Source organism: Primulina tabacum, chromosome 13 (assembly GCF_025594145.1).
Source record: "Primulina tabacum isolate GXHZ01 chromosome 13, ASM2559414v2, whole genome shotgun sequence".
Taxonomy (NCBI): domain Eukaryota; kingdom Viridiplantae; phylum Streptophyta; class Magnoliopsida; order Lamiales; family Gesneriaceae; genus Primulina; species Primulina tabacum.
The window spans coordinates 35,504,037-35,527,619 of record NC_134562.1 but is presented as its reverse complement, the minus strand read 5'-3'; the positions used below and the strand labels follow the sequence as shown (position 1 = coordinate 35,527,619).

General features: G+C 36.1%; 6 protein-coding genes across 8 annotated transcripts; 2 read left to right on the top strand and 4 right to left on the bottom strand.

Moving 5' to 3' along the window:
- Positions 1 to 114: 114 nt before the first annotated feature.
- On the bottom strand, positions 115 to 3,837 carry LOC142522716 (putative ubiquitin-conjugating enzyme E2 38). The gene is made up of 6 exons (XM_075626253.1): positions 3,675 to 3,837; positions 2,277 to 2,837; positions 2,111 to 2,174; positions 1,079 to 1,218; positions 686 to 997; positions 115 to 595 (listed from the first exon to the last, which is right to left on the bottom strand). The coding sequence occupies exons 1-6, from the start codon at positions 3,738 to 3,740 to the stop codon at positions 347 to 349; spliced, it is 1,392 nt and encodes a 463-aa protein (XP_075482368.1). The 5' UTR covers positions 3,741 to 3,837; the 3' UTR covers positions 115 to 346.
- Positions 3,838 to 5,338: 1,501 nt separating this feature from the next.
- LOC142523321 (uncharacterized) lies at positions 5,339 to 6,301 on the top strand. The gene has a single exon (XM_075627073.1). The coding sequence runs from the start codon at positions 5,456 to 5,458 to the stop codon at positions 6,002 to 6,004; it is 549 nt and encodes a 182-aa protein (XP_075483188.1). The 5' UTR covers positions 5,339 to 5,455; the 3' UTR covers positions 6,005 to 6,301.
- Positions 6,302 to 7,295: 994 nt separating this feature from the next.
- LOC142523224 (transcription factor bHLH162-like) lies at positions 7,296 to 8,352 on the bottom strand. Its single transcript, XM_075626906.1, has 3 exons — positions 8,168 to 8,352; positions 7,678 to 8,022; positions 7,296 to 7,589 (listed from the first exon to the last, which is right to left on the bottom strand). The coding sequence occupies exons 1-3, from the start codon at positions 8,318 to 8,320 to the stop codon at positions 7,404 to 7,406; spliced, it is 684 nt and encodes a 227-aa protein (XP_075483021.1). The 5' UTR covers positions 8,321 to 8,352; the 3' UTR covers positions 7,296 to 7,403.
- Positions 8,353 to 10,625: 2,273 nt separating this feature from the next.
- Positions 10,626 to 12,075, bottom strand: LOC142522444 (uncharacterized). The gene has a single exon (XM_075625854.1). The coding sequence runs from the start codon at positions 11,404 to 11,406 to the stop codon at positions 10,972 to 10,974; it is 435 nt and encodes a 144-aa protein (XP_075481969.1). The 5' UTR covers positions 11,407 to 12,075; the 3' UTR covers positions 10,626 to 10,971.
- A 1,342-nt stretch (positions 12,076 to 13,417) lies between these two features.
- Positions 13,418 to 16,069, top strand: LOC142522442 ((S)-ureidoglycine aminohydrolase-like). Of its 3 annotated transcripts, none has more exons than XM_075625851.1 (13): positions 13,418 to 13,597; positions 13,685 to 13,801; positions 13,902 to 13,989; positions 14,069 to 14,145; positions 14,233 to 14,272; positions 14,359 to 14,425; positions 14,628 to 14,713; positions 14,860 to 14,941; positions 15,019 to 15,075; positions 15,401 to 15,439; positions 15,528 to 15,598; positions 15,743 to 15,796; positions 15,876 to 16,069. In XM_075625851.1, exons 1-13 carry the CDS (start codon positions 13,507 to 13,509, stop codon positions 15,946 to 15,948), a joined length of 942 nt encoding a protein of 313 aa, XP_075481966.1. In that variant the 5' UTR covers positions 13,418 to 13,506; the 3' UTR covers positions 15,949 to 16,069. The 3 variants fall into 3 exon arrangements, with proteins under 3 accessions (XP_075481966.1, XP_075481967.1, XP_075481968.1); XM_075625852.1 differs by having other exon boundaries at positions 13,419 to 13,591; XM_075625853.1 differs by having other exon boundaries at positions 13,423 to 13,524.
- Positions 16,070 to 17,125: 1,056 nt separating this feature from the next.
- On the bottom strand, positions 17,126 to 18,150 carry LOC142522536 (F-box protein SNE). The gene has a single exon (XM_075625984.1). It carries the CDS (start codon positions 17,786 to 17,788, stop codon positions 17,306 to 17,308), a length of 483 nt encoding a protein of 160 aa, XP_075482099.1. The 5' UTR covers positions 17,789 to 18,150; the 3' UTR covers positions 17,126 to 17,305.
- Between the last annotated feature and the right edge of the window lie 5,433 nt (positions 18,151 to 23,583).

The window sequence follows — 23,583 nt, the reverse complement described above, 5'->3', positions numbered from 1 at the left end:
AGGGAAATCATCATCGGGTGCAGACTTTAACCACGGTTCCAGGAAACCAGAATTGTGTCGCAAAAATCGTTATGCAAATTCAAATCGGATTAAACTGTGACCGGAACTGGAATCCTTGGTAAATGGAACTGATACCGTTTAAATTAGAAACCGGAACCGATAATATTGAATAATATATTACATGAATCTTGCATTTCAGCCATAAAGTAGGAACTTTCATAATATTATGCCTATCAATGAAAAACTAATTTATCCACAACTAAAGACAGTCATTTCTATGTACCAAAATGCTGGCAAATATCGTGATGACTCAAGATGTATGATTCAACTATCCCATGGCAAAAACTTACTGTTGGAGGCGAAACTTCTCACAGTCCTGTGAGCCATATCTTGTGAAGTTTGAAACGAGACCGTTTAACATTCTTCCAACCGCTTCCTTAAAACATGGTGATCCCATATTCTGAGTTGCAGTTCCATCTGGGACGCTTCCATTGACCAAGGAACCAACTAAAACACCATCCATATATGCTCTACACGCAGATAGGATAGCATGGGCATGTGAACGAAAATGGCCAGACACAAGATCCTCGAAATGCTACGAGTGCGAAAAGATTTATATCAGATAGCAAGTATGATGACAATAATATGTCCAAAAAAGAACAGAGTTATAGATCATAATTTGTACCTTTGGTGGCCTTCTAAGAGTGTAAATCATTGTCTTCAACGATAGAATGAATACATCCTCGTTATATGAATTGGATTTTCTCTCTCCTTCTTGGCCAACATACTGAGTGTCGTATCCAGGCTCGTTAAAGAAAGGCTTTGCATTCAAAATAAGAGCCTGAATAGACACCAAAACCTGCAACATGGTGGATGATTTCGGCAGCCACTTTTCGCTGTCTCTACCAGTCCAAGTGTTCAATAGACTGAGGCACACTTTTCCACAATCATACAAGTTAGGGTTTAGCCGCAAGCCACCAGAATAATAGTAAACCATCTACAAAGCAACAAAAGCGGATGCACAAATAAATAAACAAATATATATTTGTTCCCAAAATAAAGATACCGAAAGACGTACTGGTGGTACATCAGGATATGCGGGAGGGAACAGAACATCAAACACAAAAAGACCATCATGGTAGGGAGTGCCTTGTGGTCCTGTAATAACAGCCCTCAAAAGATCCATCCTTGATTCGTAAACTCTTACGAATACTGAATCTGCAAAAAGGAAGGGAAACAAGAATGACATCAATTTAACCATCAGAGATGCAATAATTTAGACAATGATAGAGTTGAGAAAAAATTGACATAAGCATAAGTAGAAATACTTTGAGCATATACCTACTCGCTTTCTTTATAAAAGATATCCTTTTACCAACAGTAGCAGTTTATATGCAGTTTGTGTTTATCAATTTTAACATTTTTTGGTCTTTCATTAACTCGTTCATAGAAACAAATCAGGAATACATGCCTACTCAAATAATCTGATTATGGTGATGGGGATAGCTTCTTGAATAAAAGAGATCAACTACTCTACATGATGCAAGATATAGATAAAAAGAAATCAACCCTTAATCTTACAAATGCAGAGCTATAAACTTTAGAATCCCTCTCCAAATCCTCCAAGGGTCTCTTAAGAGGGAAGTGATTAAACCTTGCCACAGATAACAAAAACAAGAAAAACATTTTCATATTTTAATTTTATTATTGGTTTGGAGGGATAAATCACACAGTGTATTTGGATAGAACAGCATACATTATTAGGAAACACACTACTTAAATACCCCACCCCGACACACTCAAGCAAAGTATTATTTTCCATGCAAATGAAATCAAAGTTGTCATCAACATTCCAGGTACGATTGTTTCAACAATTCGAGGATTGGATTGAAGCTGAAAATAGAATTCAGTATCATAAGATCCTAGCAAATCCATGAATTAAAGCATAAAATGCAAAGGTTCAACTTTGAATGATTCGAGTTCACACTTCCACACACGTACATGTATGAGTACTTTAGGATTTGAAACTGAATGCATATCCTACTAGGACTAATGGTACGCAATCTCAAAACATTCCGATATTAGGAATCACATGTATCAGTAGGCTTACCAGGTAAATCCTTCTCCAAAATTTTCCACTCCTCTTGGATTTTCTTAGTCCATGCCCTGGACGGCTAACGAGATAAGAAAGACAGAAAACCCAGAATAATTAAAATATATTATGAGAAAGTTTAAAGAGCGTTGCATGCACAAATACAAACTGCAAAAAAAGTTACCTCCTGCCCTTGGATGCGCGCATTGCCATAGTGATGGTCTGAATAATCATCAACAACATCAAATTGCTTGAAAGCTTCATATTTTCTCAAAAGATCAACCCCGTTGACTTCTTTCTCTTTCCCATCAGAGCTAGATTCTGTACATAGTGATGAATTGCCTGAAACAGTGGCCTCACATTTGCCATTAAAAGGAACTGGGAAAGATGCTGTCACACAGGCAGAAGAGCTGGCGGATCCACATCGCGTAGGAGCATTGGAACTCGTGTCCTTCAACCAAGTAACTGATGCCTCCACTCCAGGAGGTATATCCACATTGTCGAATTGTGCCTGCATACTTGAGTAATCATCATCATCATTGTCCTCATAAAAATAGTTTTCGTCACTACCATATTCCAAAACATCACAATCATCGATAAATGCATCATCCTCATCATCCAGATCACCCTCATTCTCATCCTCCTGATTTATCATGTCTGACTCATTAAAATTCTCTGAATTGGGAGATAGAGATGCTGATGCATCTATGCTAGTAGAATTAACGACATTCTTCTCTATAAACACCTGGAAAGATTGAAATAGTGAAAATTAAACCGCACAAACGAGAATATTTTGAATAAATCAACAAGAAGTTCAATTGCGTAGAAACCAAATCAAGTGTACAAAAAGGAAAACAACTAATCTAACAACGTGAAAGAAATCCACACAAGCAGAGAAGCAGATATAGACATAATAATAAGAGAATGATGAGTGCACATTCACTATCAATATTAAACGTAGCTCCCAATGATAAAATTAATGGACGCTCATACAAGTGGTCAGAAGATACAGAGACATTTGCCTCGGAGGAATCCAGTTTCAAGTCATCCTGCATCGTAATTAGGTTCAACATCCGAGACAAACATTAATCAAGCACCACGAAAGCGATCAATCATTCTAAAAACGGTGTTTATTATCAAATTGTGTATCAGTGTATCCAAGTCAACACAGAAGGGCAAGCATCATAAAAGCGATCAATCATTCTAAAAACGGTGTTTATTATGAAATTGTGTATCAGTATATCCAAGTCAACACAGAAGGGCACTAAAATTAAACAAAACAGTCTTACAAAAGATAACATATAAATTCCTATTTTTTTCACTTAATTGCCTTCAAACTTCTGACTCCGCCCTGGCCTGGGAGGCTAAATTTCAGGTTTCAGTGTCCACTGAACTTCGCATAAATCTCTCCGATCATAAATTCTTGCGCTTAAATTTATCACAGGAAATCACTCGAAATCAAAACATCAAAGAGCGAACTTTCGATCAAATTATGAAATTATAGAATATAAATAACCTAAAAATCGAACAGCAGCAAATCCCAGGGGAAAAAAAGAAAAAGAAAAATCCTCTCCCTTCTTACCTCACCGTGTTTAGACTCCTTCGGAATCGAGTCGTCGGAAGCCAAAATATCGGAATCAACCTCCATTAAATTCCCCCAATTCCGCCAGCAAAAACCCCTTTACCTTAAGAAAGTCGACACTATGCAATACAGCGTGCAATGCTGTGCGTATCGTGTGAGAATGTAATTTACATATAGAGGCGGACTCTAGAGAGAGAAATTTCGTGGTCAATGCAAAGTGGGTCCCGCACTCCGTATCACCTACGTTTACGATCCAACGGATGATACGAGCTTCCGCTTTGTCAGAAACTGGGTCCCTCTTCCTGAAATAACGTTATTATTATTATATTGAAAAATTTACCATCAATCTTTTTTAAAGAAATATTTATATAAAGTATTATCGAATTTGCTATAAGTCGGTTTGAAAATATATCTAAAATATTTAATAATATGATTTATCTTTTTGAGCTGCTATACTATGGTTTTTAAACTTTGTTTTATGGAAAATTAAGACTCTTTAATAATTGTTCTACAAGTGAAAAAAGTTAAATCATATGTTCGTATAATTTTTTTTGTAAAAATACGTTTTAAAAATATTTTTAAAAAAGTGTCGTCTAAGTATAATTTTTAGAAAAACAATTGACAAATGCTTAGATATATTTTATCATATCAAATAAATGAATATCACTTCATTAATAAATATAAAAATGAATTTAATGAATGAATAAAATATCAAAACTAACTAGAACACTATGTGATATGAGAACTATACTTTTATATTAGCAATCTCATCGTGAATTATTAAACAAATTTAACCTAACATAAGAGTTAAAAATATATTAGAATTGTAATCATCGACTATTGCACACAGAGACAAAAAATTTTCTCACGGGGTCGTATTTTATGAGACGGATCTCTTATTTGGGTTATTCATGAAAAAATATTACTTTTTATGCTAAAAATATCACTTTTTATTACGAATATCGGTAGAGTTGACTCATCTTATATATAAAGATTCGTGAGATCGTCTCATAAGAAATCTACTTTTACACGGATGAGATTCCATCTTCCGAGGGTTAGAACTAAAATGACCAAAGTCTATCCCATGACAACTTTTTTTCTTTAAGGTTACGTTTGCTTTGAGGATAAAATAATAAAATGATTAAGAGAGAAATGATAAAAACAATGATTGAAGTAGAAATATAATATATAATGATAAAATAATATTATGTTTGGTACGGTTAAAAAATGTGATAATTAATAATCTTTTGATGAATTGACAAAATTGTCCTTCTACTTTTGCGACGATCGGCGGCGACAGGCGGTGGCAGGCAGCGGTCGACGGTCGGCGGCGGCAGGCGACGGCGACATGCGATCGGGGGTCGACGGTGGCAATCGACGATCGACGGGGGCAGGCGGCGGTGGTCGGCGACGACGGCGGTCGTCCGACGGCGGGGGTTGCTGTCTGGCGATCGGTGGAGGGAATTGATGGTGAGTTTGGATTTAAGAAAATGATAAAATTGAAAAAATAAAATGGATTAAGGGTGAGATAAATAATCCTAAGAGATGAGAATTGATTATTTTAACTTACCTAATATAATTTAATCATTAATACAAGGGATTGATCGGATTAGATTGGTTAAATTTTCAATTAAACGCAGCCTAAATAAAGGCAGCAGAATAAACGAGGTAATAAAGTAAAGAGTGGACAGCTCTGTCCCAGTATCTTTCTGCAGTCGTAAAATTGAAGGCTACCCATAAGAGGAAAGTAAAGCAAGGGGGAAAATTTTCAACTTAGATCTATGGCAGAAAACGCCATGAAAGAAAACCACTCCACAGCATCAAGCGTTCAGGATAATCCCGATTCGCCAATCCTACTGAGGCTCGTCGGCGAAAGAAGGACATGGGTTTGCCTGTTTGTGTCTGTTTACTCCATGTTACTTTACCTTTCTTGGAACCTCTTGACGTCAGTTCTTAATTGGTACGAATCTGAATCATTGGCTACTGATTCTTCTTCATCATCATCTTCTTCAGCTGTTTTGTCAGCTCTTTATGCGTCGCTTCTGTTGGGGATGGCTTTCGGGGTTCTTTCAATGGTGGCGGCGCTGGTCGTGGCTGTCCCGGCGACGCTGGTGACTTGGATATCTGTACTCGTTCTATTGGCTTTCTGTGGGAAGCCCAGGAGGATCTTGGTGGTGGAGGGTAAGAAATTGACGGCTGAGATCGGTGGTTTTGTTCTTAAAGTGTTGATCAAGGAAGGGAATATCGTGGCTGCTGTATGTGCGATTCTTGGGTACTTTGCGCTTGTTAGGAATCACAAAGAAAGCCTTGGAGGTAATCAATCTGAATGAAGAACAAAATCATCGAGGCTCGGGATTTGGTCTATCCAATTACGTACAAGCTTTCTGGGATATACGCACTTCTTGAAGATGGGCCAACATATATATTTGGTCACACTCAAATTAAACTTGCAATTTTTCTCCGATCTTCATAAGAATATATATCAGGATTCTCACTTAGTTGAAGATACTTTTCCACTTGTTTTCCAAAGAATTACGATACCCTTGTAAATTGTGAGGTATTTGTGGATTACTTCGACTCTATGTATCGCAATGTACTTTTACAGTTAATGTAAAATATTTCTCGCATTTTCCGGTGCAATCTTTTGGGCATGAATGTAGATGAGCTGAAAATGTTCTATATTTTAATTCCCAAGAAGAAGCACTCCGGTGACTCAACCCCATTCTCATTTTCTTGATGCTTCTTCCTAATATATATATAAAATATAATATAACAGGATGATGGCAGCCAAGTGTCGTGTAACAAATCAACTTCTAATCGAATAATATATACTGAAAATAATATAAAGTTCGAACTTTCGATTGAATAATCAAAAGGTTAACTCGTTAGTTTTCTACGTACGCTACTAACGGCGATCTCCACTTGTAGTTTCCTCTCATATGTTAAACACCCTACCAACTATTTAATTGCTCATATATAATTCAGATCTGTTCATATTTCCAAAACTTCACCGTCTGTTTTGTTTCATCGCAGGAAACATTTCGTTATCCTCGAAACAACGTAAGTATTACAAATTTCGATGTTTTATCATTTTTCAAGAGGAATATTCTATTATTTTATGGTGCACATATATATCAGACATTTATCATGATTTTGTTAGGTATTTGATAATTTATTGTAAAATCTGTGTTCTCCCCAATTGAAAATATCATTACATGTTAATTAACTACTTATCTAAAATTATTTGTTCAAACACATAAAAAGAATCCAAATCATACATGAATAATACCTCAGTGTTTCACAAATGCAGCAATATCATTTCATTGTAGATCAAGTAGTACCAAAATGATGCCATTAATGTCGTATTTGTTCTGCATATATAACTTCAACCGAACCGGTCTCGACACATATATATTTCAAGAATTAATAGACAAGTATTAACAAGTTAAAACTTTCAATTATATCTGTAATTACCTCGATCATGATCTTCCAAGACATTTATCTGGCCTCTGCGTTGTGAGATTCAATTGCTATATATTCACGTTTGCTTATAAACTTAAACTTGATAATATATCAAAGAATAGATTATATATTACTCCAACAAACTTATGTTTTTGTGATTACATGCTTGAAAAAGAGAATGATCTCTCAAAAAGTACATGCATATATCGTGTATGTATAGAGAGCTTTTTCTTCAAAAAGATTATTTAGAAGTGTTCACAAATAACCTTAATAAAATCCTGCTTGCGAGAATGGTACTTCTTGGATAACCAAATCCCAAATATTGGATTCTATGCCATAATCCCACAAGTTTAGTTGTGATTCAGCTACTTCACTGCTGCTACTCCCGCAGATCAATCCCTTCAGCCTTCCTGTAGATGTTTCTCCTCCATAACTTGATTTCGACTTCTCCACCTGCATTATAGTGAGTCAAGTCACCTTGAAACATGAAGTAGTTTTGAATGGAAAAAAGTGTAAAATGGCACGATCAACTTTGACTCACTTTGTCATGGAGAACATGGATACTTGAGCTCCCACGCACAGAAAAGTTAGCATTTGCGACCTCCGCTCCATCTTTATGAAGCAAATTATGGATAATGGCAAGAAACAAAGAGTAATCCGCCAGCCCATTCGCTAAGATCACGTCCATATTCGGTCCCATGTCTTGAACTTCAACAAGAGGTGTTGAAGTTGGTTGATATTGGTCAGTAGTGAGGATTGATTCGGGTGTTCTAAAGTTTGCTCGCGACAGGGATTCCTTCTTTTGCCTCATAATCTGAATCTTCAACTTCATGTCTTCTATATATTTCACGGTTTCATCTATCTGATCCGGTAGTGCCAACGATTCCTGCATTCATTCAATCACAGTCATTTAAACAACATGCATGCACCGAGTAGAGGGAATCCACAGATCATATTACTGTATGAATTATACATGAAAATTTATCATAAAGAAAATTAAACAAAGAAAAAATCGTGAGTGAGCTAGGTACCCTGGAAGCTTGATTGCTGGGAAGAAGAGAAAAGAGCTCAGAACAAAGGATCTTGAGTCGACTTCTCCTGTTCTTCTCTATCACTTTCCTTTCAATTTTCGAAACAGCACCATGATTAATGTGAGAACATGAACTAAGCTTAGTCTTTCCCATTGCTATGATATAAAAATTATGTTATAATAATTATAACAATTGGTTAAAACATTTGTGAGTTAGGGGGATATATATATAATGTTTGGTAAAGTTGAGGAAATCATAATTAATTTGGTTGAAAATTCGTACAAAGGAATTGTGTTTAATTTTAGTTTGGCGGCCGGTGACGTTGTTCCTCAGAAATTTCCTGCTCAAGTGTGATTTCTTTATTTTACTATTGAGCTCGCCGCGGGCCAACTGCGCGAACTCGATGTGAGGCTCGGGATTGAAGAGTACGATGGAAAGACTCGTCTTCGTTACGAGCAAGACTTATCATGCGAATGTTTTCTTTCCTTATTTTTTCTGGCTTTTATTTTCTTAGTATGACAAGAATAATTCTATTCTATACATCCAAAATTATCATGCCATCTTCATGTATTCGTATATACTAGAAAATGTATCATTGTCAATTTGATCCAATCATTTGTATTTTATTTTATTTTTTTTCATGATATTTTCGCTTAGTAAAAAGATATAATCCTAGGTTTAGGATATTCAAAAATTGAGGACTTTAATAACGAAACTTGTATGGATTAATTATATTCCAAAATTTGAAATCACTCCACAGTTTTTGTTTTTGTTTTTTTTTTTTTTGAGTTATTGACCGATTTCAATTTTTAATGTGTTTTCTGCAATTTACACGATTACTATAAAGTTAGTCATACGAGAGGGGCTTTATGAAATTTTTTAAAAATAAGAATTTTAATTTGTAAAAATAAATAAATAAAACTCAAGGAAAAAATGATCAGCTATAGTTCTTAATTTTTTTTATTTCTTTTGAAAGGGAAAAGTAGCTTTCATTACTCAAGGAAACATAGGAACATTTTGAAACAGCAGAGCCTGTAAGAATGAGGGAGGCTCATACCAAGTAAATGGGCAAGAATGTAAACAAGATGATCTCTCTCATTTGCTCGTCTTCTGACCGCACCTACCAACCATTTACACTGTCGAACTATATCTCCAAACTCCGAATCAGTTTCGAAGATGACTCGGGTGTAAGCTCATTTCTTTAACCAAAGTGATTGTTTCTAAGAGCACCATAGCTTCTCCATCTCTTACAGTTCTCGGCAATCCGTATGTTAAAGGAGGTTCTTGCATCCATGAATTTTCCATGAACTATGTTAATGGTGGGTGTAGAATCACTGTGCGAATTTCGGCTCCACGACCAAAGTAGGCAGCAAGACTTCCGAGTCTAATAATCTTTGATTTATAATATCAGCACCAAACGAACCGAATTAGAAACGTTGACCGCCAATGAATGATCGACACGTGTACACGTCAACAGAACTGGACGGTACAAGCACATAACGAGGAAGAGACAGAAAAATATTATTAATTAATTCTCCGAATTACGGCTGTCAATATTAATGAGAATTCGAATGAAGGGATGGCTATAATAGAAGGCTATTGTAGATATTTTATGTAATATTATTTTGTTAAACAATTCAAAAATATTTAATTATTGCAAAATTACAATCCAAAATCTTGATAATATTTTACTAATGGATTTTTTTCTTGAGATCTTTAGTCGAATTAATTTCTCCGTTTTTGTAAAATATATATAGTCCAAATAGTTTAATATGGTACTTAGTATTGTGACAACAACCATTTTCTTCAGGATTGTCGTACTCTCTTGCGCTTAATTTGTGTTATTTTTATTACATTTTGCAATCAAAATCGTAAAAACTTTAATGATAAAACAAAGCAAGACCAATTACAAAGATAAATTACATCTTTTACATGTGCGATATTATCCACATCTATAGTTTTGCGTATGCTCCTCAAAAGCAAACGAATAGCTAACTTATTATAGTATTTATAACCAAACAATCAAATTGGCAGCAGTTAGCCTCTGTAACAGCACTCAGAGCATTACCTTAATACTGATGTTGGATACATGAAACAGGGGAGCAAACCTCCAAGAACTCATATGATACACTAACTAACATAAGAAAGCACTCAACATCTCATGTAACATGATGACCATTTTGGTTTTCTGCACACAACTCAAGAGGCTTGAAAACGCAATGTCTGCATTCTCTTCGATCCAAATGAAATTTTATTCAACAGAGCGTTAAGTAACCAGATGTTGCAAGAACGCACGCTACCATCGAAATATCGAAGCATGAAAAAAGGACAACTAATTGCAACATTCAAGAATCATTTCAAGTCAAATGTATGTAATGTACTTCAAACCGATATAGCCTTAATTCATTCTTCACATATGACCAAGACATTAAAAGTAAAACATATATATCATCCATCATTTGAGGAATATTTATAGTGAATGCAAATCTTTATAAAGGTAACAAGAAACTGAGATCAGCAGAGAAATAACAAAACTTCCACTGATCTAGTTAGACCAACCAACTTGTGTTGCCGAACACGAGCCAGTTGCTGATAATTTCTCATATGAACCAGATGTCCATTCAAACATTTCTGAAGCCCGCATTGAATTCCTTATCTTTTGTATAACAATAATATACAATCCACTTGAACTGTACCCTAGTTTTTATTCTTAAGCTCCATTAAGGCAATCCTAGTTCATGCCCTTAAGTTCCATACGGCAGCCCATAAAAGTTAGAACTCTTAAAATTGCAAATAATTTAACACTAGTCATACTTCTCTCTCCACGAATACACAAGAAAGAGAACCCAAGAAAGTCCCAAAACAATGTCACCAACAACCAGTCTCAACCAATCCAGCCCGAGAACTTCAACCTTCCTCTCAAAGTATATTCTCCAAATTGCCATTGCGACATGGAGAATTACACAGCCTTTGGGGAAAAAACTATGAAACTCCCTGTCATTCACAAAGGCCACCATAAACAACAGAATCCCAATAGCAAACAATAGCAAACCAGAGAACGAATCGGATGTCCGAATTAACAGCTGATCATGGGGAGTTGAACCCAAAAGCTTGCTAGCATGCTCCTTTCCATGGCTAAACACAAACACTTCATCGCTATAGAACATCATCAGGCCTCCACATGTTAAGGCCACCAAGGAATGGAGCATACAGATCGGAAAAAAACCAGGGGATACCATTGACACTGACAATTTGTATCCTTCCGAGCCTCGTGTAAATCAACAAAAGATTAAATTTTTAGGCGTCAAACACAAAACCCAAATAAACCCGTATGCTTATTTCAAAAACCCAGATAAGTGTGCAATTGACATCATTTAAACTCGCTCTGCCAACCTATATCCAATTTATCCATGTATATTTCTGGGAAAACAGCGGAGAACCCACCCTTTTTTACTCAACAAGTAAAACTTGATCTCGCTACACATACCTGAACAAAACCAAGAAATAAACATTCCAATAAAGCGATTGGAATTTAGATCACAAGGTACCCACAAGCCAGCTGCTTTCTAAATCCCAGGCTTTGGATTACATGTAAATAAGAGTTGTTGATATAAATAAAAGGTTTTGAAGGATGGGAGAGAAGAATCCAATATATTGAGGCAAAATCCCGTCGCCTCCGAGGTGGATAAAAAATGGGAGTCTCCGAAATTGGATAACTTGTTCGGAGAGCAGCAGAATACGATAAAACGAGAAAAGTTCAGGGGTCCTTACAGTTGGTGAATGGCTGTTGTTGCAGGGACAGTGACAGCTACTACGATACTATTTTCTACAGATGATGATTTTGTATAAATATATTCATCCAAAAAGAAGATGGATGCGTTGGATCTTTCCGGTTTAGAAAGGATAAGCGTAAAAAAGGAATCACACCCCAATGAATCTTGATAATAATTATTCAAGTCCATATATATTTTTTGCAATTATTTTGGGTTCTTTTATCGCGGATATTTGATTCCAATTTTATTTTAAAAAAAATTGGTCAATATCCAATACAAATCCCCAATGAAAGTTATTATTTGTTCACTTTATAAAATGAAAATCAAATAATATTTTAACATAAAGTAAATTTATAAATAAAAGATCGATAAAATAATTTGGTTATTAATATATCGGTGCACGATAGCTATTTTTCTTTCTATTATGTGCCAATATCCTTGTCAATCTTTATTCCAATAATTTAAGTTCCATAATTGACGACTGATGAGTATTCTCCACCTTATATATATTAGTGAATATTAAACAAATGTACCTTATATTGTGTTTGGATTGAAAATTTTGAGTGAATTTGATTTTAAATTCTCACATCAAATGCATTGTTTCTATTTTGTTCAAAATTATAATGAAAGATTTGAAATCTCATGTGCTAGTTAAGAACATGACAAAAACTTGTTCGAGATAGTCTCACGGGTCATATTTTATGATACATATATCTTATTTTGGTCATTAATGAAAAATATTACTTTTTATATTAAAAGTATTATTTTTTATTGTGAATATCGGTAGGATTGACCCGTCTCACATATAAAGATCCGTGAGACCGTCTCACAAGAGACCTACTCTAAGAACATTTTTGTGCTTTAATTTTAAATTTTCTCACAACCTCTTCATTTCAAATTAATGGATTCCAAATTTTTTTATTTGAAATCCTCCTACTCCCACAAATATAAATTCATCAATTCAAATTCATTCTTACATTCATTTTCCTTGTATAGTAACATTTTGGCTTATTTTAAAAAATCTAAATACAAAACTTTTGTCCATCAACAAACAAACATTTTATCCCCTAGTTTTATCAAGGTACATAAAATATTGGTTATATTTTTTCTACAAAATAAATAAAAATATAGGGGTATACAAAATTTTGATTTACCAAAACTTTTATTAATCTTACACAAAGATTAAAAAAATATTTATATTATACAAAAATTATATCAGATATTTATATTATACAAAACTTATATCAAATCTTAATTATCAATTTTGTGAAATAGATCTTTTATGCAACTCGATTCATGAAAAAAATTATTATTATTATTTCAAATATAAATATGCGAGACACTCTCACGAAAATAAACGATGCATATTACGAGGGCATTCTCCTAAGCTGTTTGGACATCTCTAATTACCAGCGCGCACGTAATTGGCGGACACATACTCGTGGTCAGACTAATATCTATTACTATTTATTAAGTTTTATACAATTACAGCTGAATGCAATTCAAAGAACATGCGGTGTCATAGTAATTGGCAGCTGATTCATTTCTCATTTAAAAGGACGAAAGATGAAAAATTTAGCAGAAGTGAAGTTCTTGGATAGGATGGAATCTTTTTCAATCCACTATCTCTTACTTGCGTTATTCTTTCTCTGTATACATAATTTCGCCTGAATGTTTTTTCTCATTTTTTTTTTCAAAAAATTCGCCTTTTGATTTGTATATGCTAAGGTGAAATCGATTTCAGGTGATTTGCGAATCTCATTTTCGCAACAAGGGATTTGCTCTGCTCCATCAATCTTGGACTCTTCGCCACTGTATTGGAAAGCTACCAACCCCACTCTTTCACCAGCTCATCTTCGAGGTGAGTCCCTTGTTTTGTTGCTTGAGAAATAATGTTCAAATCCATATACGCGAATTAATTTGATACGAACGTTGATTTTCGAGTGTGTTGGTTTTTTCAGAGTTACCAGGATTCACCCGCAGTGTGTACGGAAAGTACCATGCTCTGATTACTCCTGAAAGTCGTGTGTTTAGCCTTTTGCCCGATTGGTACAATTAACTTGGTGATTTATTTAGTTTTCTCATTCATTTAACAGGCTTGATCTTTGAGTTTCGGTTGGTTTCACAGGATTAACACTCTGGGTGCTTATCTTATTACTCCCCCCATGGGTTCACATTTTGTAATGTATCTGGCAAAGATGCAAGGTGTGATTAGTAAATTTCTTTTACTCTATAGACTGTGATAGATTCAGCAAAATATTATCTTTATTTGATGTTTGGGAATATTTGCAGAAAATTCGAAATCAGGACTACCTCCAAGTGATGTTGAGAGGTCAGCAAAGCTTAGCTTATGTTAGTTTTTGGTATATCACAGTTATCACTTCACCTTTGATGAACAGTATTGTGTTGAAAAATCAGGTTCTTGTTTGTCCTTCAGGGTGTGGTAACTCTCAGTATAATGTCTGGCATAAATCATGTGCTAGAGGTAATGTAAAATATAACTCATCTATTTCCTTCCTCAGATGTTCAACAACCCATTAGGATTATACGGTTCACACAATATATAATACATATAAGCAGTAATCGCGTGCATTTAAAACATATGAAATCCTTTACAAATTCGTTGATAAACAATATTTTTATGGTTTCCTAAGATACATAAGCTGATGTTAACTGTAAACTTGTAGGTGGATTCGTTCGCCTATCTTCCTCCAAACTTGGAACATTCCTTGAAATCTGATCATTCTGCCGCTCTTATTGTATTCGAAAGAAGGTTTGTTTTAGTTGATTCTCTCACATACCATATTGGTTTTTTCTTCAATCTCCAACTTTGCTGGGAGAAATAATGTCGGTGCAAGAATTTATTAAAATTACTCTTCTTGCAACTGTAAGTCCCGTATATTGTTCCTTTTATCTCAGGCATGCCCATTTGGAAAACCATACGGCCGATCTGATTGTTGGTTCAACCGATAAGCAGCCCCTTCTTGAAACCCCAGGCGAGGTAGATTTATGTTTGAGGACATGTGATCTGTCTTGATGCCACATATTATAGTTCTGATCCCACTGATATTTCTTCAGGTTTTTGAGCTGAGAAAACTTCTTCCAACCTCTTTGGCTTATGATTTCAACATTCATGTAAGTCATGTTTTATACAATGCTTATATGATATTGCAAATTACATTCAACTTTAAAGTTAGCCAATGATGACTGACCAAGTAATAACTTTTCATATCCCTGCATTTCCTGCCTGATGTCTAATGTTTGAATTTTAAGAAACAAAACATTTTGAAGTAATTTCACCTCTTAGGTTAATAGATTTCGGTTTTTTCGATGCATGCCTCATTTTAATTATGTTAGTTTTTCTACTTCTAGTTTTAAATTCAATGTATATTTTTTCTATTATCTTTCCCCTCATTTTCCATATTGGTTGTATTTTATTGATATTTTTTGGTGAGTGCAGATCATGGATTTTCAGCCGGGTGAATTCCTCAATGTTAAGGTGTAATGTTGATTTTTTTTGTAAATAAATAACATGAAATTAATTTTTTTTGATGTTTTAATTGGGTTGGTGTTTTGCATATTGGCAGGAAGTTCACTATAATCAGCATGGTCTGCTGATTTTGGAAGGGCAAGGGATATACCGCTTAGGGAACAGCTGGTAAGAACAAATAAATGTAAAAGTCTTGTGTATGTGTGTGTGTGTGTGTGTGTGTGTGTGTGTGTATGATATATGTATGTATTTGCTTGTTTTGGAATATAGTTGTTGTGGCAATAAATTTTCATAATTCCAAATGCTTGACAGGTATCCAGTTGAAGCGGGTGATGCAATATGGATGGCCCCATTTGTGCCTCAGTGGTAAGTGCAGAACAAATATGATTAATACAGGGATCTTTATGATGCATCTCACTTCAATTTCATATTAATTAATAACCAGGTATGGTGCCCTTGGCAAGACCAGGTCCCGCTATTTGCTGTACAAAGACGTCAATAGGAACCCTTTACTGTGATAATTGTTATTTTACTTGTAGATGCATTGCTTGCACGTACTTACTCTTGTGCATACATGTTGAACTAAATTCTTACAACATCAAGAGCATATAAATGCGAATCTGGAAACGTGTTAACTAACTATCAATCTTTTCTAGCTACCCCTAATCCAGTTTAATCATGGGAGTCACTCAGGCACCATTCCCTTCAGAATAACCATCCGGGGTGCTTCTGATTCCATTCTGGACAGTAGACTTAATCATTTGATGCTCTCCGTTTTCTTTGCCATATGATTGGATTGATTAAAAAGAAAGAAGGATTAGGGTAGTACCTAAAATTCCTAAAGAATATCCGGACGAGCTACGTAAAACGAAATAAAATCGGAACCGAACCGACCGATGAACACCCCTAGTGCCTAGTGAAGATAGAGAAAAAAACCGACCGATGAACACCAAAAATGGCTTTTCGCAGCCCGCCAATTCTCTTATAAAATTATGCTCATTTAGCGACGGTTTTATGCGCATGCTAAATCGACAGTTTTTAAACCGTCGCTAAATGAGCGACAGTTTTTAAACCGTCGCTTATTCCATTACAGCGACGGTTTGATAAACCGTCGGAAATTAGCGATGGTTTGATATAGATTCCGTCGCTGAATAATATGTTGCTTAAAATTATTTTTGAAAATTTTTTTTAAGATTAAATTATTTTTAAAAAAAAACCCTTAGTTCTGTCACTGAAAAGTTGAACTTATATTCTGCGTCTATTGTTATTTATTTGTAAAGAAGTGAATAAAATGTTGTATGGGCAACTGAACTCCAATTTTGTTTAACATTATTTTTTATTTCCAAGTTTTTTGAAACCGAGTGAAGTTTAGTTCTTAGTTTTTATATATTATATCGTGTTATGATTTTTTTTAACTTAAAGAATTTAATTTTTTAGATCAATCACAATATATTTTGTGTTAAATTTATTACTATTTTTAATAATATGTCAAATTTGATTGTTAAAATACATAATTACTGTTTTTGAATTCTTTGGGAGTTGAAGTAAAGATTCATTACAAGCGCGCATGTTAATATAAATTATATGTTTAACAGAATGATTAAATTTCATTTAAAAAAAAACAGAATGATTAAATTTCATTTAAAAAAAAAACAGAATGATTAAATTTATACTGCTGGGCTTAATTTCTTATTATTAATTAATGACTACTAATTAAGAGAAAATTAGAAAGGGTAATTAATAAAGAACATATTTATTTGGTTTTATTAATGAATGGAATGTAATAGAAAAATAAACATTAAACGTGATAATAGTTGAAGAATATTAATAAAAAATAAAATTCAGTAATTATTATACTTCCATTTCATCGGCGTATCAAACGTTGATGGGGTTGCACTTGCACGGAAACAAGAGAGAAGAGGGGCTCGCCGTCGTTGCCGCGGTCGAGTCACCACCTATTCTTCCGCCGCCGAGCAAAAACCTTTCATAGTAGTCCACACAGAACAACGACAAAGAGAGCTCCACCTCATGCCTACTCCACTCGGCGTCCAACTCCCCGCCGCCACGCACCCTCAGCACCGGCTTCACGCACACCATGTACAGCCTCCGGTATCCTCCCAACGCCGCAACCACCATCCTCACGCCCTCCGGAGGCGGAGACAGGTGCCTGAAACAGAGATGCATCCAGAGGGAATCGTTGCGAGTCAACCCACACCACAGGCGGCACACGCAGGCCGCCACGCAGAGGGAACGGTCGTCCAGCCTTTTGAGTATCTCGATCAGAACGTCCATGTTATCATTTATGCAGAATTTGACCCTCTTCTCCACCTTGTCCTCCGCATCATGCACTCGCGCCATCTACGTTTCTTGAATAAGGTATTGTTATTATCTATTCACTTGCAGGAGAAATGAAAGATTATGACGAGTATTTATAGCTGGTAAGAAGAAATAAGAAGCCTTGATCGATTCTCCCCCTCTCTCTAATAAAATTCACAGTGATATTATTACAAGTGCGTGTGAGAGAGGAGAGGGTATCCGAGGAAGAAGGGAAGAGGCCAACCAGGAAGATGACAGTGGAAGCACTGGAACCCAAAGCTTTAATATATATAATGCCACTCAATAATATTGTTTTGTTGTTTTGCACGTGTGTTTGATATGTCAATCTATACATACACAACATATATATATACACACGAAAGAGTACCGTTAGAGGGTGTGTAAAAAGTAAACGTTGTGTGTTTGTTTGACTAATTTTGCTGTTTTTATTTTAATTTGCATATACGTCCACTAATAGTTTTTATTTTAATTTGCATATACGTCGTTAAGTTGATCTCTTGTGAGACGATCTCACGAATCTTTATCTGTGAGATGAGTCAATACTACCGATATTCACAATAAAAATTAATATTCTTAGCATAAAAAATAATATTTTTTCATGGATGACCCAAATAAGATATTCGTCTCACTCCAATTTTTACCAACGTCATTCCGTTAAAAATTTAGTACATAGATTCGATTCCAACTATTCTAATTGTATGAGTCCAGACCATCATTATAATATTTATATGTTGATCATCTTCGAAAAAATTATGCAATATATGTATAATGTTTTGTCGGCAAAATAATTAACAAAGGTGGGAACATACATAATAAATGCATGCAGAGGAGAATTCTTATATGATTTCTTTTGTTGAAAAAGAAGCAAAACGTGTATTTGCAGCCGAAGAAAATATGAATACGCGTTTTTAACGCGTATTCACACGGACATGGGCTCTATAAATAGAGTTCCCCCTTCATTCTGAAATCATCACTTCTTCGAGTTTTCTCTCATCTTATAAGCATCTGAGTGCTTAGTTCTATAATATTTATGAGGTGTTTTGTTCTCCCATATTAAGAGAGTGTGTGTTCTCTTTGGAAACACAGTGAGTGAGTTGTACACCACAAAATATTGTAGTGGAAATATTTTCATCTTGCCCGTGGTTTTTACCATAATAATTTTTAGTGGTTTTCCACGTAAATCTCGGTGTCCATTTTATTCTTTATTTTTCGGGTTTTATTATCTCAAATTTCGCACGTGGGACCAACAAGTAATATCAGAGCCTTGGTTTAAAATTTCTTAAAATTCTGAGTATGCTCTGTGGTTGCAGCCTAAACTAATCTTCCACATCATAAAAGATTTTTTGAGATTTTTTATTTAAGGCGGAATTATTTTGTCCGGTCTACTAAAATTGTTATAGACATGATGGCGGTAAGGTACGAGATAGCAAAGTTCAATGGAAGCAATTTTATGTTGTGGAAAATAAAGATACAAGCAGTTTTAAGAAAAGAAGAATTGCTTGGCGGCTATTGGAGATAGATCGGTGGAGATTACGGATGATGGAAAGTGGAATGAGATGAATGACAATGCTGTTGCCAATTTACACTTGGCTATAGCAGACGAAGTACTGTCAAGTATCTCTGAGATAAAAACAGCCAAAGTTATCTAGAATACTATGACAAAGATGTACGAGGTCAAGTCGCTACACAACATGATTTTCCTAAAGAGAAGGCTTTATACTCTTCGGATGGCGGAATCTTCATCGATGACCGACCATATCAAAACACACAATACTCTATTTGCCCAACTCACTTCCATGGGGCATAAAATAAGGGAAAATGAATGTGCGGAGCTTCTACTTCAAAGTCTACCAGATTCATATGATCAACTTATCATCAACATAACCAACAATATTCTTATGGGCTTTCTAAGATTCGACGATGTCTTAACTGCGGTTCTCGGAGAAGAAAGCCGACGCAAGGATAAGGAAGATAGGTTGGTAACCTCGAAGCAGACAGAGGTGTTACCGATGATAAGAGGAAGATTCATGGACCGTGACTCCAGTGGGAGCCAAAGGCGAGGTAGATTAAAGTCCAGAAGTAAGAAGAAAAATATTTACTACTTTAAATGTGGCGGTAAAGGGCACTTCAAGAAAGAGTGTACGAGTATCGATAAAAGTTCTCAAGGAAATGTGGTCAGTACTTCAGGCAGTAGTGAAATATTATTCAGTGAAGCATCAACTGTTGCAGAAGACAGGCAAAAATTTTGTGACACATGGATTATGGATTCAGGAGCGACGTGGCATATGACGTCTCAGAGAGAATGATTTGATCATTATGAACCAGTCTCAGGAGGATCTGTATTCATGGGAAATGATCATGCCTTGGAAATCGCTGGGGTCGGTACTATCAAAATTAAAATGTTTGATGGCACCATTCGCACCATACATGAGGTACGATATGTGAAAGGACTGACGAAAAATCTTTTGTCCTTGGGGCAATTGGATGATATCGGGTGCAAAACTCGGATCGAGAACGGGATCATGAAAATTGTGAAGGGAGCGCTTGTGGTTATGAAGGCGGAAAAAGTTGCTGCAAATCTGTATGTACTTTTGGAAGAAATACACAAAGAGACAGAATTAGCTGTTGCATCAATTGGTTCAGAAGAAGAATTAACGGTGTTATGGCATAGAAAGCTCGGACATATGTCAGAACGGGGGTTGAAAATTCTCTCAGAACGGGAAGCAGCTGCCAGGACTTACAAAAGTGTCACTACCCTTTTGTGAGTACTGTGTTACCAGTAAATAACACAGATTAAAGTTTGACACTTCAACTGCCAGAAGCAAAAGCATATTGGAGCTGATTCATTCGGATGTTTGGCAAGCACCGGTTGTGTATCCCTAGGAGGAGCGAGATACTTTGTCTCGTACATTGATGATTTCTCTAGGAGATGTTGGGTGTATCCAATCAAGAAGAAATCAGATATTTTCCAGATCTTCAAAGATTTCAAAGCGCGGGTTGAACTTGATTCAGAAAATAAAATCAAGTGTCTAAGGACTGACAATGGAGGAAAATATACCAATGATGAATTTGATGCATATTGTCAATATGAGGGCATCAAGAGACAACTCACGACGGCTTACACACCTCAACAGAATGGAGTGGCGGAGCGGATGAACAGGACCTTGTTGGACAGAACAAGAGCTATGTTGAGGACTGCGGGTCTAGAAAAATCATTTTGGGCGGAAGTAGTCAAAACCACTTGTTATATTATCAATCGTTCTCCTTCAGTGGCAATTGATCTGAAGACTCCGATGGAGATGTGGACCGGGAAGTCCGACAGATTATTCTCATTTGCATACATTTAGAAGTCCGGTGTACGTTCTGTACAATGAGCAAGAAAGATCAAAGTTGGATTCGAAATCCAGAAAATGTATCTTCTTGGGTTATGCTGATGGAGTAAAGGGGTTTCGCTTGTGGGATCCTACTGTTCACAAGCTTGTCATCAGCAGGGATGTTATCTTCGAGGATGATAAAATAAATGGAGACAAAGACACACCGAATTCAGAAACTACTATTTTTCAGGTGGAAAATAAGACGGACGAAAGTCAAGCAGTACCAGAGCACGAAGAACAAGAACATGTTGAGTCTGAGGTTTCCAATGTGAGGCAGTCAACTCGAGACAGAAGACCACCAGGTTAGCTTTCAGATTATGTCACTGAAAGCAACATTGCATATTGTCTATTATCAGAGGATGGTGAGCCATCGAGTTTCCACGAGGCTACTCATAGCTCGGATGTATCTTTGTGGATGATAGCAATGCAAGAAGAATTGGAGGCATTAGACATGAATAAAACTTGGGATCTTGTTACACTACCACAAGGGAGGAAAGCCATCGGTAACAGATTGGTCTATAAGATCAAGCGAGATGGCAATAACCAAGTGGAGCGGTATCGTGCTAGATTGGTGGTAAAAGTGTATGCTCAGAAAGAAGACATTGACTTCAATGAGATATTTTCTCATGTGGTTCGACTTACAACAGTCAAAGTGGTGTTGGCATTATGTGCGGTGTTTGACCTACATCTAAAACAGCTAGATGTGAAAACAGCATTTTTTCATGGAGATCTTGAATAAGAAATCTATATGCTCTAGCCAGAAGGTTTTGCAGAAAAAGACAAAGAGAACTTGGTTTGCAAGTTGAACAAATCTATGTACGGTCTCAAACAGGCGCCGATGTGTTGGTACAAGAGATTTGATTACTATATCATGAGCCTTGGATACAACAGACTGAGTGCAGACCCTTGTAAGTATTTCAAGAGGTCTTGTGATGATTATATCATTTTGCTGTTGTATGTGGACGACATGTTGCTAGCAGGCCCCAACAAAGATTAAGTCCAAGGATTGAAGGTACAATTGGCTAGGGAATTTGATATGAAGGACTTGGGACCAGCAAACAAGATTCTAGGGATGCAAGTTCACCGAGACAGAAGTAACAGAAAGACTTGGCTTTCACAGAGAAATTATTTGAAGAAAATCTTGCAACGCTTCAACATGCAAGATAGTAAGCCAATATCGACTCCTCTTCTTGTTAACTTCAAGTTATCCTCCGAGATGTGTCTTAGCAGTGAAGCAGAGAGGATGGAGATGTCTCGAGTACCGTATGCATCAGCAGTGTGAAGTTTGATGTTCGCTATGATCTGTACAAGACCGGACATTGCTCAAGCAGTGAGAGCAGTTAGTCGGTATATGGCGAATCCTGGACGAGAGCATTGGAGCACTGTTAAAAGGATCCTTAGATACATTAAGGGTACCTCGAATGCTGCATTATGTTATGGAGGATCGGATTTTACACTCAGGGGCTATGTCGATTCAGATTATGCAGGTGATCCCGATAAAAAGAAATCTACTACTGGTTATGTGTTTACACTTGCGAGAGAAGCAGTAAGCTGGGTTTCAAAACTGCAGACACTTGTGGCGTTATCTACAACAGAGGCAGAATATATGGCAGTTACTCAAGGTTGCAAGGAGGCGATATGGATTTAAATGTTATTGGAGGAGATCAGACACAAACAAGATAATGTTTCTTTGTTTTGTGACAGTCAGAGTGCTTTGCACATCGCAAGGAATCCAGCCTTTCATTCCAGGACTAAACACATTGGAGTACAATTTCACTTTGTGCGGGAAGTAGTAGAAGAAGGAAGCGTGGATATGCAGAAGATCCATACAAAGGATAACATAGCTGATTTTCTGACCAAGCCAGTGAACACTGATAAGTTTGAGTGGTGTAGATTCTCAAGTGGTCTAGCGGAAACATAAGTAGCAGGAAATGGAAAGATTGAAAGGATGTGTGGAGATGTGTTTGATTCTCAATCAAATCTCCAAGTGGGAGAAATGTCGGCAAAATAATTAACAAAGGTGGGGACATACATAATAAATGCATGCATAGGAGAATTCTTATATGATTTCCTTTGTTGAAAAAGAAGCAAAACGTGTGTTTGCAGCCGAAGAAAATATGAATACACGTTTTTAACGCGTATTCACACGGACAGGGGCTCTATAAATAGAGCTCCCCCCTTCATTCTGAAATCATCACTTCTTCGAGTTTTCTCTCATCTTATAAGCATCTGAGTGCTTAGTTCTCTAATATTTGTGAGGTGTTTTGTTCTCCTATATTAATAGAGTGTGTATTCTCTTTGGAAACACAGTGAGTGAGTTGTACACCACAAAATATTATAGTGAAAATCTTTTCATCTTGCCCGTGGTTTTTACCCTAATAATTTTTAGGGGTTTTTCACGTAAATCTCGGTGTCCATTTTATTCTTTATTTTTCGGATTTT

Coding starts and splice junctions, on each gene's coding strand:
- LOC142522442 (XM_075625851.1), top strand. CDS start 13,507: ATGAAAAATTTAGCAGAAGTGAAGTTCTTGGATAGGATGGAATCTTTT. Junction 14,942..15,018: donor TTCTTGAAACCCCAGGCGAG/GTAGATTTATGT, acceptor ATATTTCTTCAG/GTTTTTGAGCTGAGAAAACT. Junction 15,076..15,400: donor CTTATGATTTCAACATTCAT/GTAAGTCATGTT, acceptor TGGTGAGTGCAG/ATCATGGATTTTCAGCCGGG.
- LOC142522716 (XM_075626253.1), bottom strand. CDS start 3,740: ATGGAGGTTGATTCCGATATTTTGGCTTCCGACGACTCGATTCCGAAG. Junction 998..1,078: donor CATATCCTGATGTACCACCA/GTACGTCTTTCG, acceptor GTTGCTTTGTAG/ATGGTTTACTATTATTCTGG. Junction 596..685: donor CTCTTAGAAGGCCACCAAAG/GTACAAATTATG, acceptor TCGCACTCGTAG/CATTTCGAGGATCTTGTGTC.
- LOC142522536 (XM_075625984.1), bottom strand. CDS start 17,788: ATGGCGCGAGTGCATGATGCGGAGGACAAGGTGGAGAAGAGGGTCAAA.
- LOC142523224 (XM_075626906.1), bottom strand. CDS start 8,320: ATGGGAAAGACTAAGCTTAGTTCATGTTCTCACATTAATCATGGTGCT. Junction 8,023..8,167: donor CCAGCAATCAAGCTTCCAGG/GTACCTAGCTCA, acceptor GAATGAATGCAG/GAATCGTTGGCACTACCGGA. Junction 7,590..7,677: donor TCCATGTTCTCCATGACAAA/GTGAGTCAAAGT, acceptor ACTATAATGCAG/GTGGAGAAGTCGAAATCAAG.
- LOC142523321 (XM_075627073.1), top strand. CDS start 5,456: ATGGCAGAAAACGCCATGAAAGAAAACCACTCCACAGCATCAAGCGTT.
- LOC142522444 (XM_075625854.1), bottom strand. CDS start 11,406: ATGGTATCCCCTGGTTTTTTTCCGATCTGTATGCTCCATTCCTTGGTG.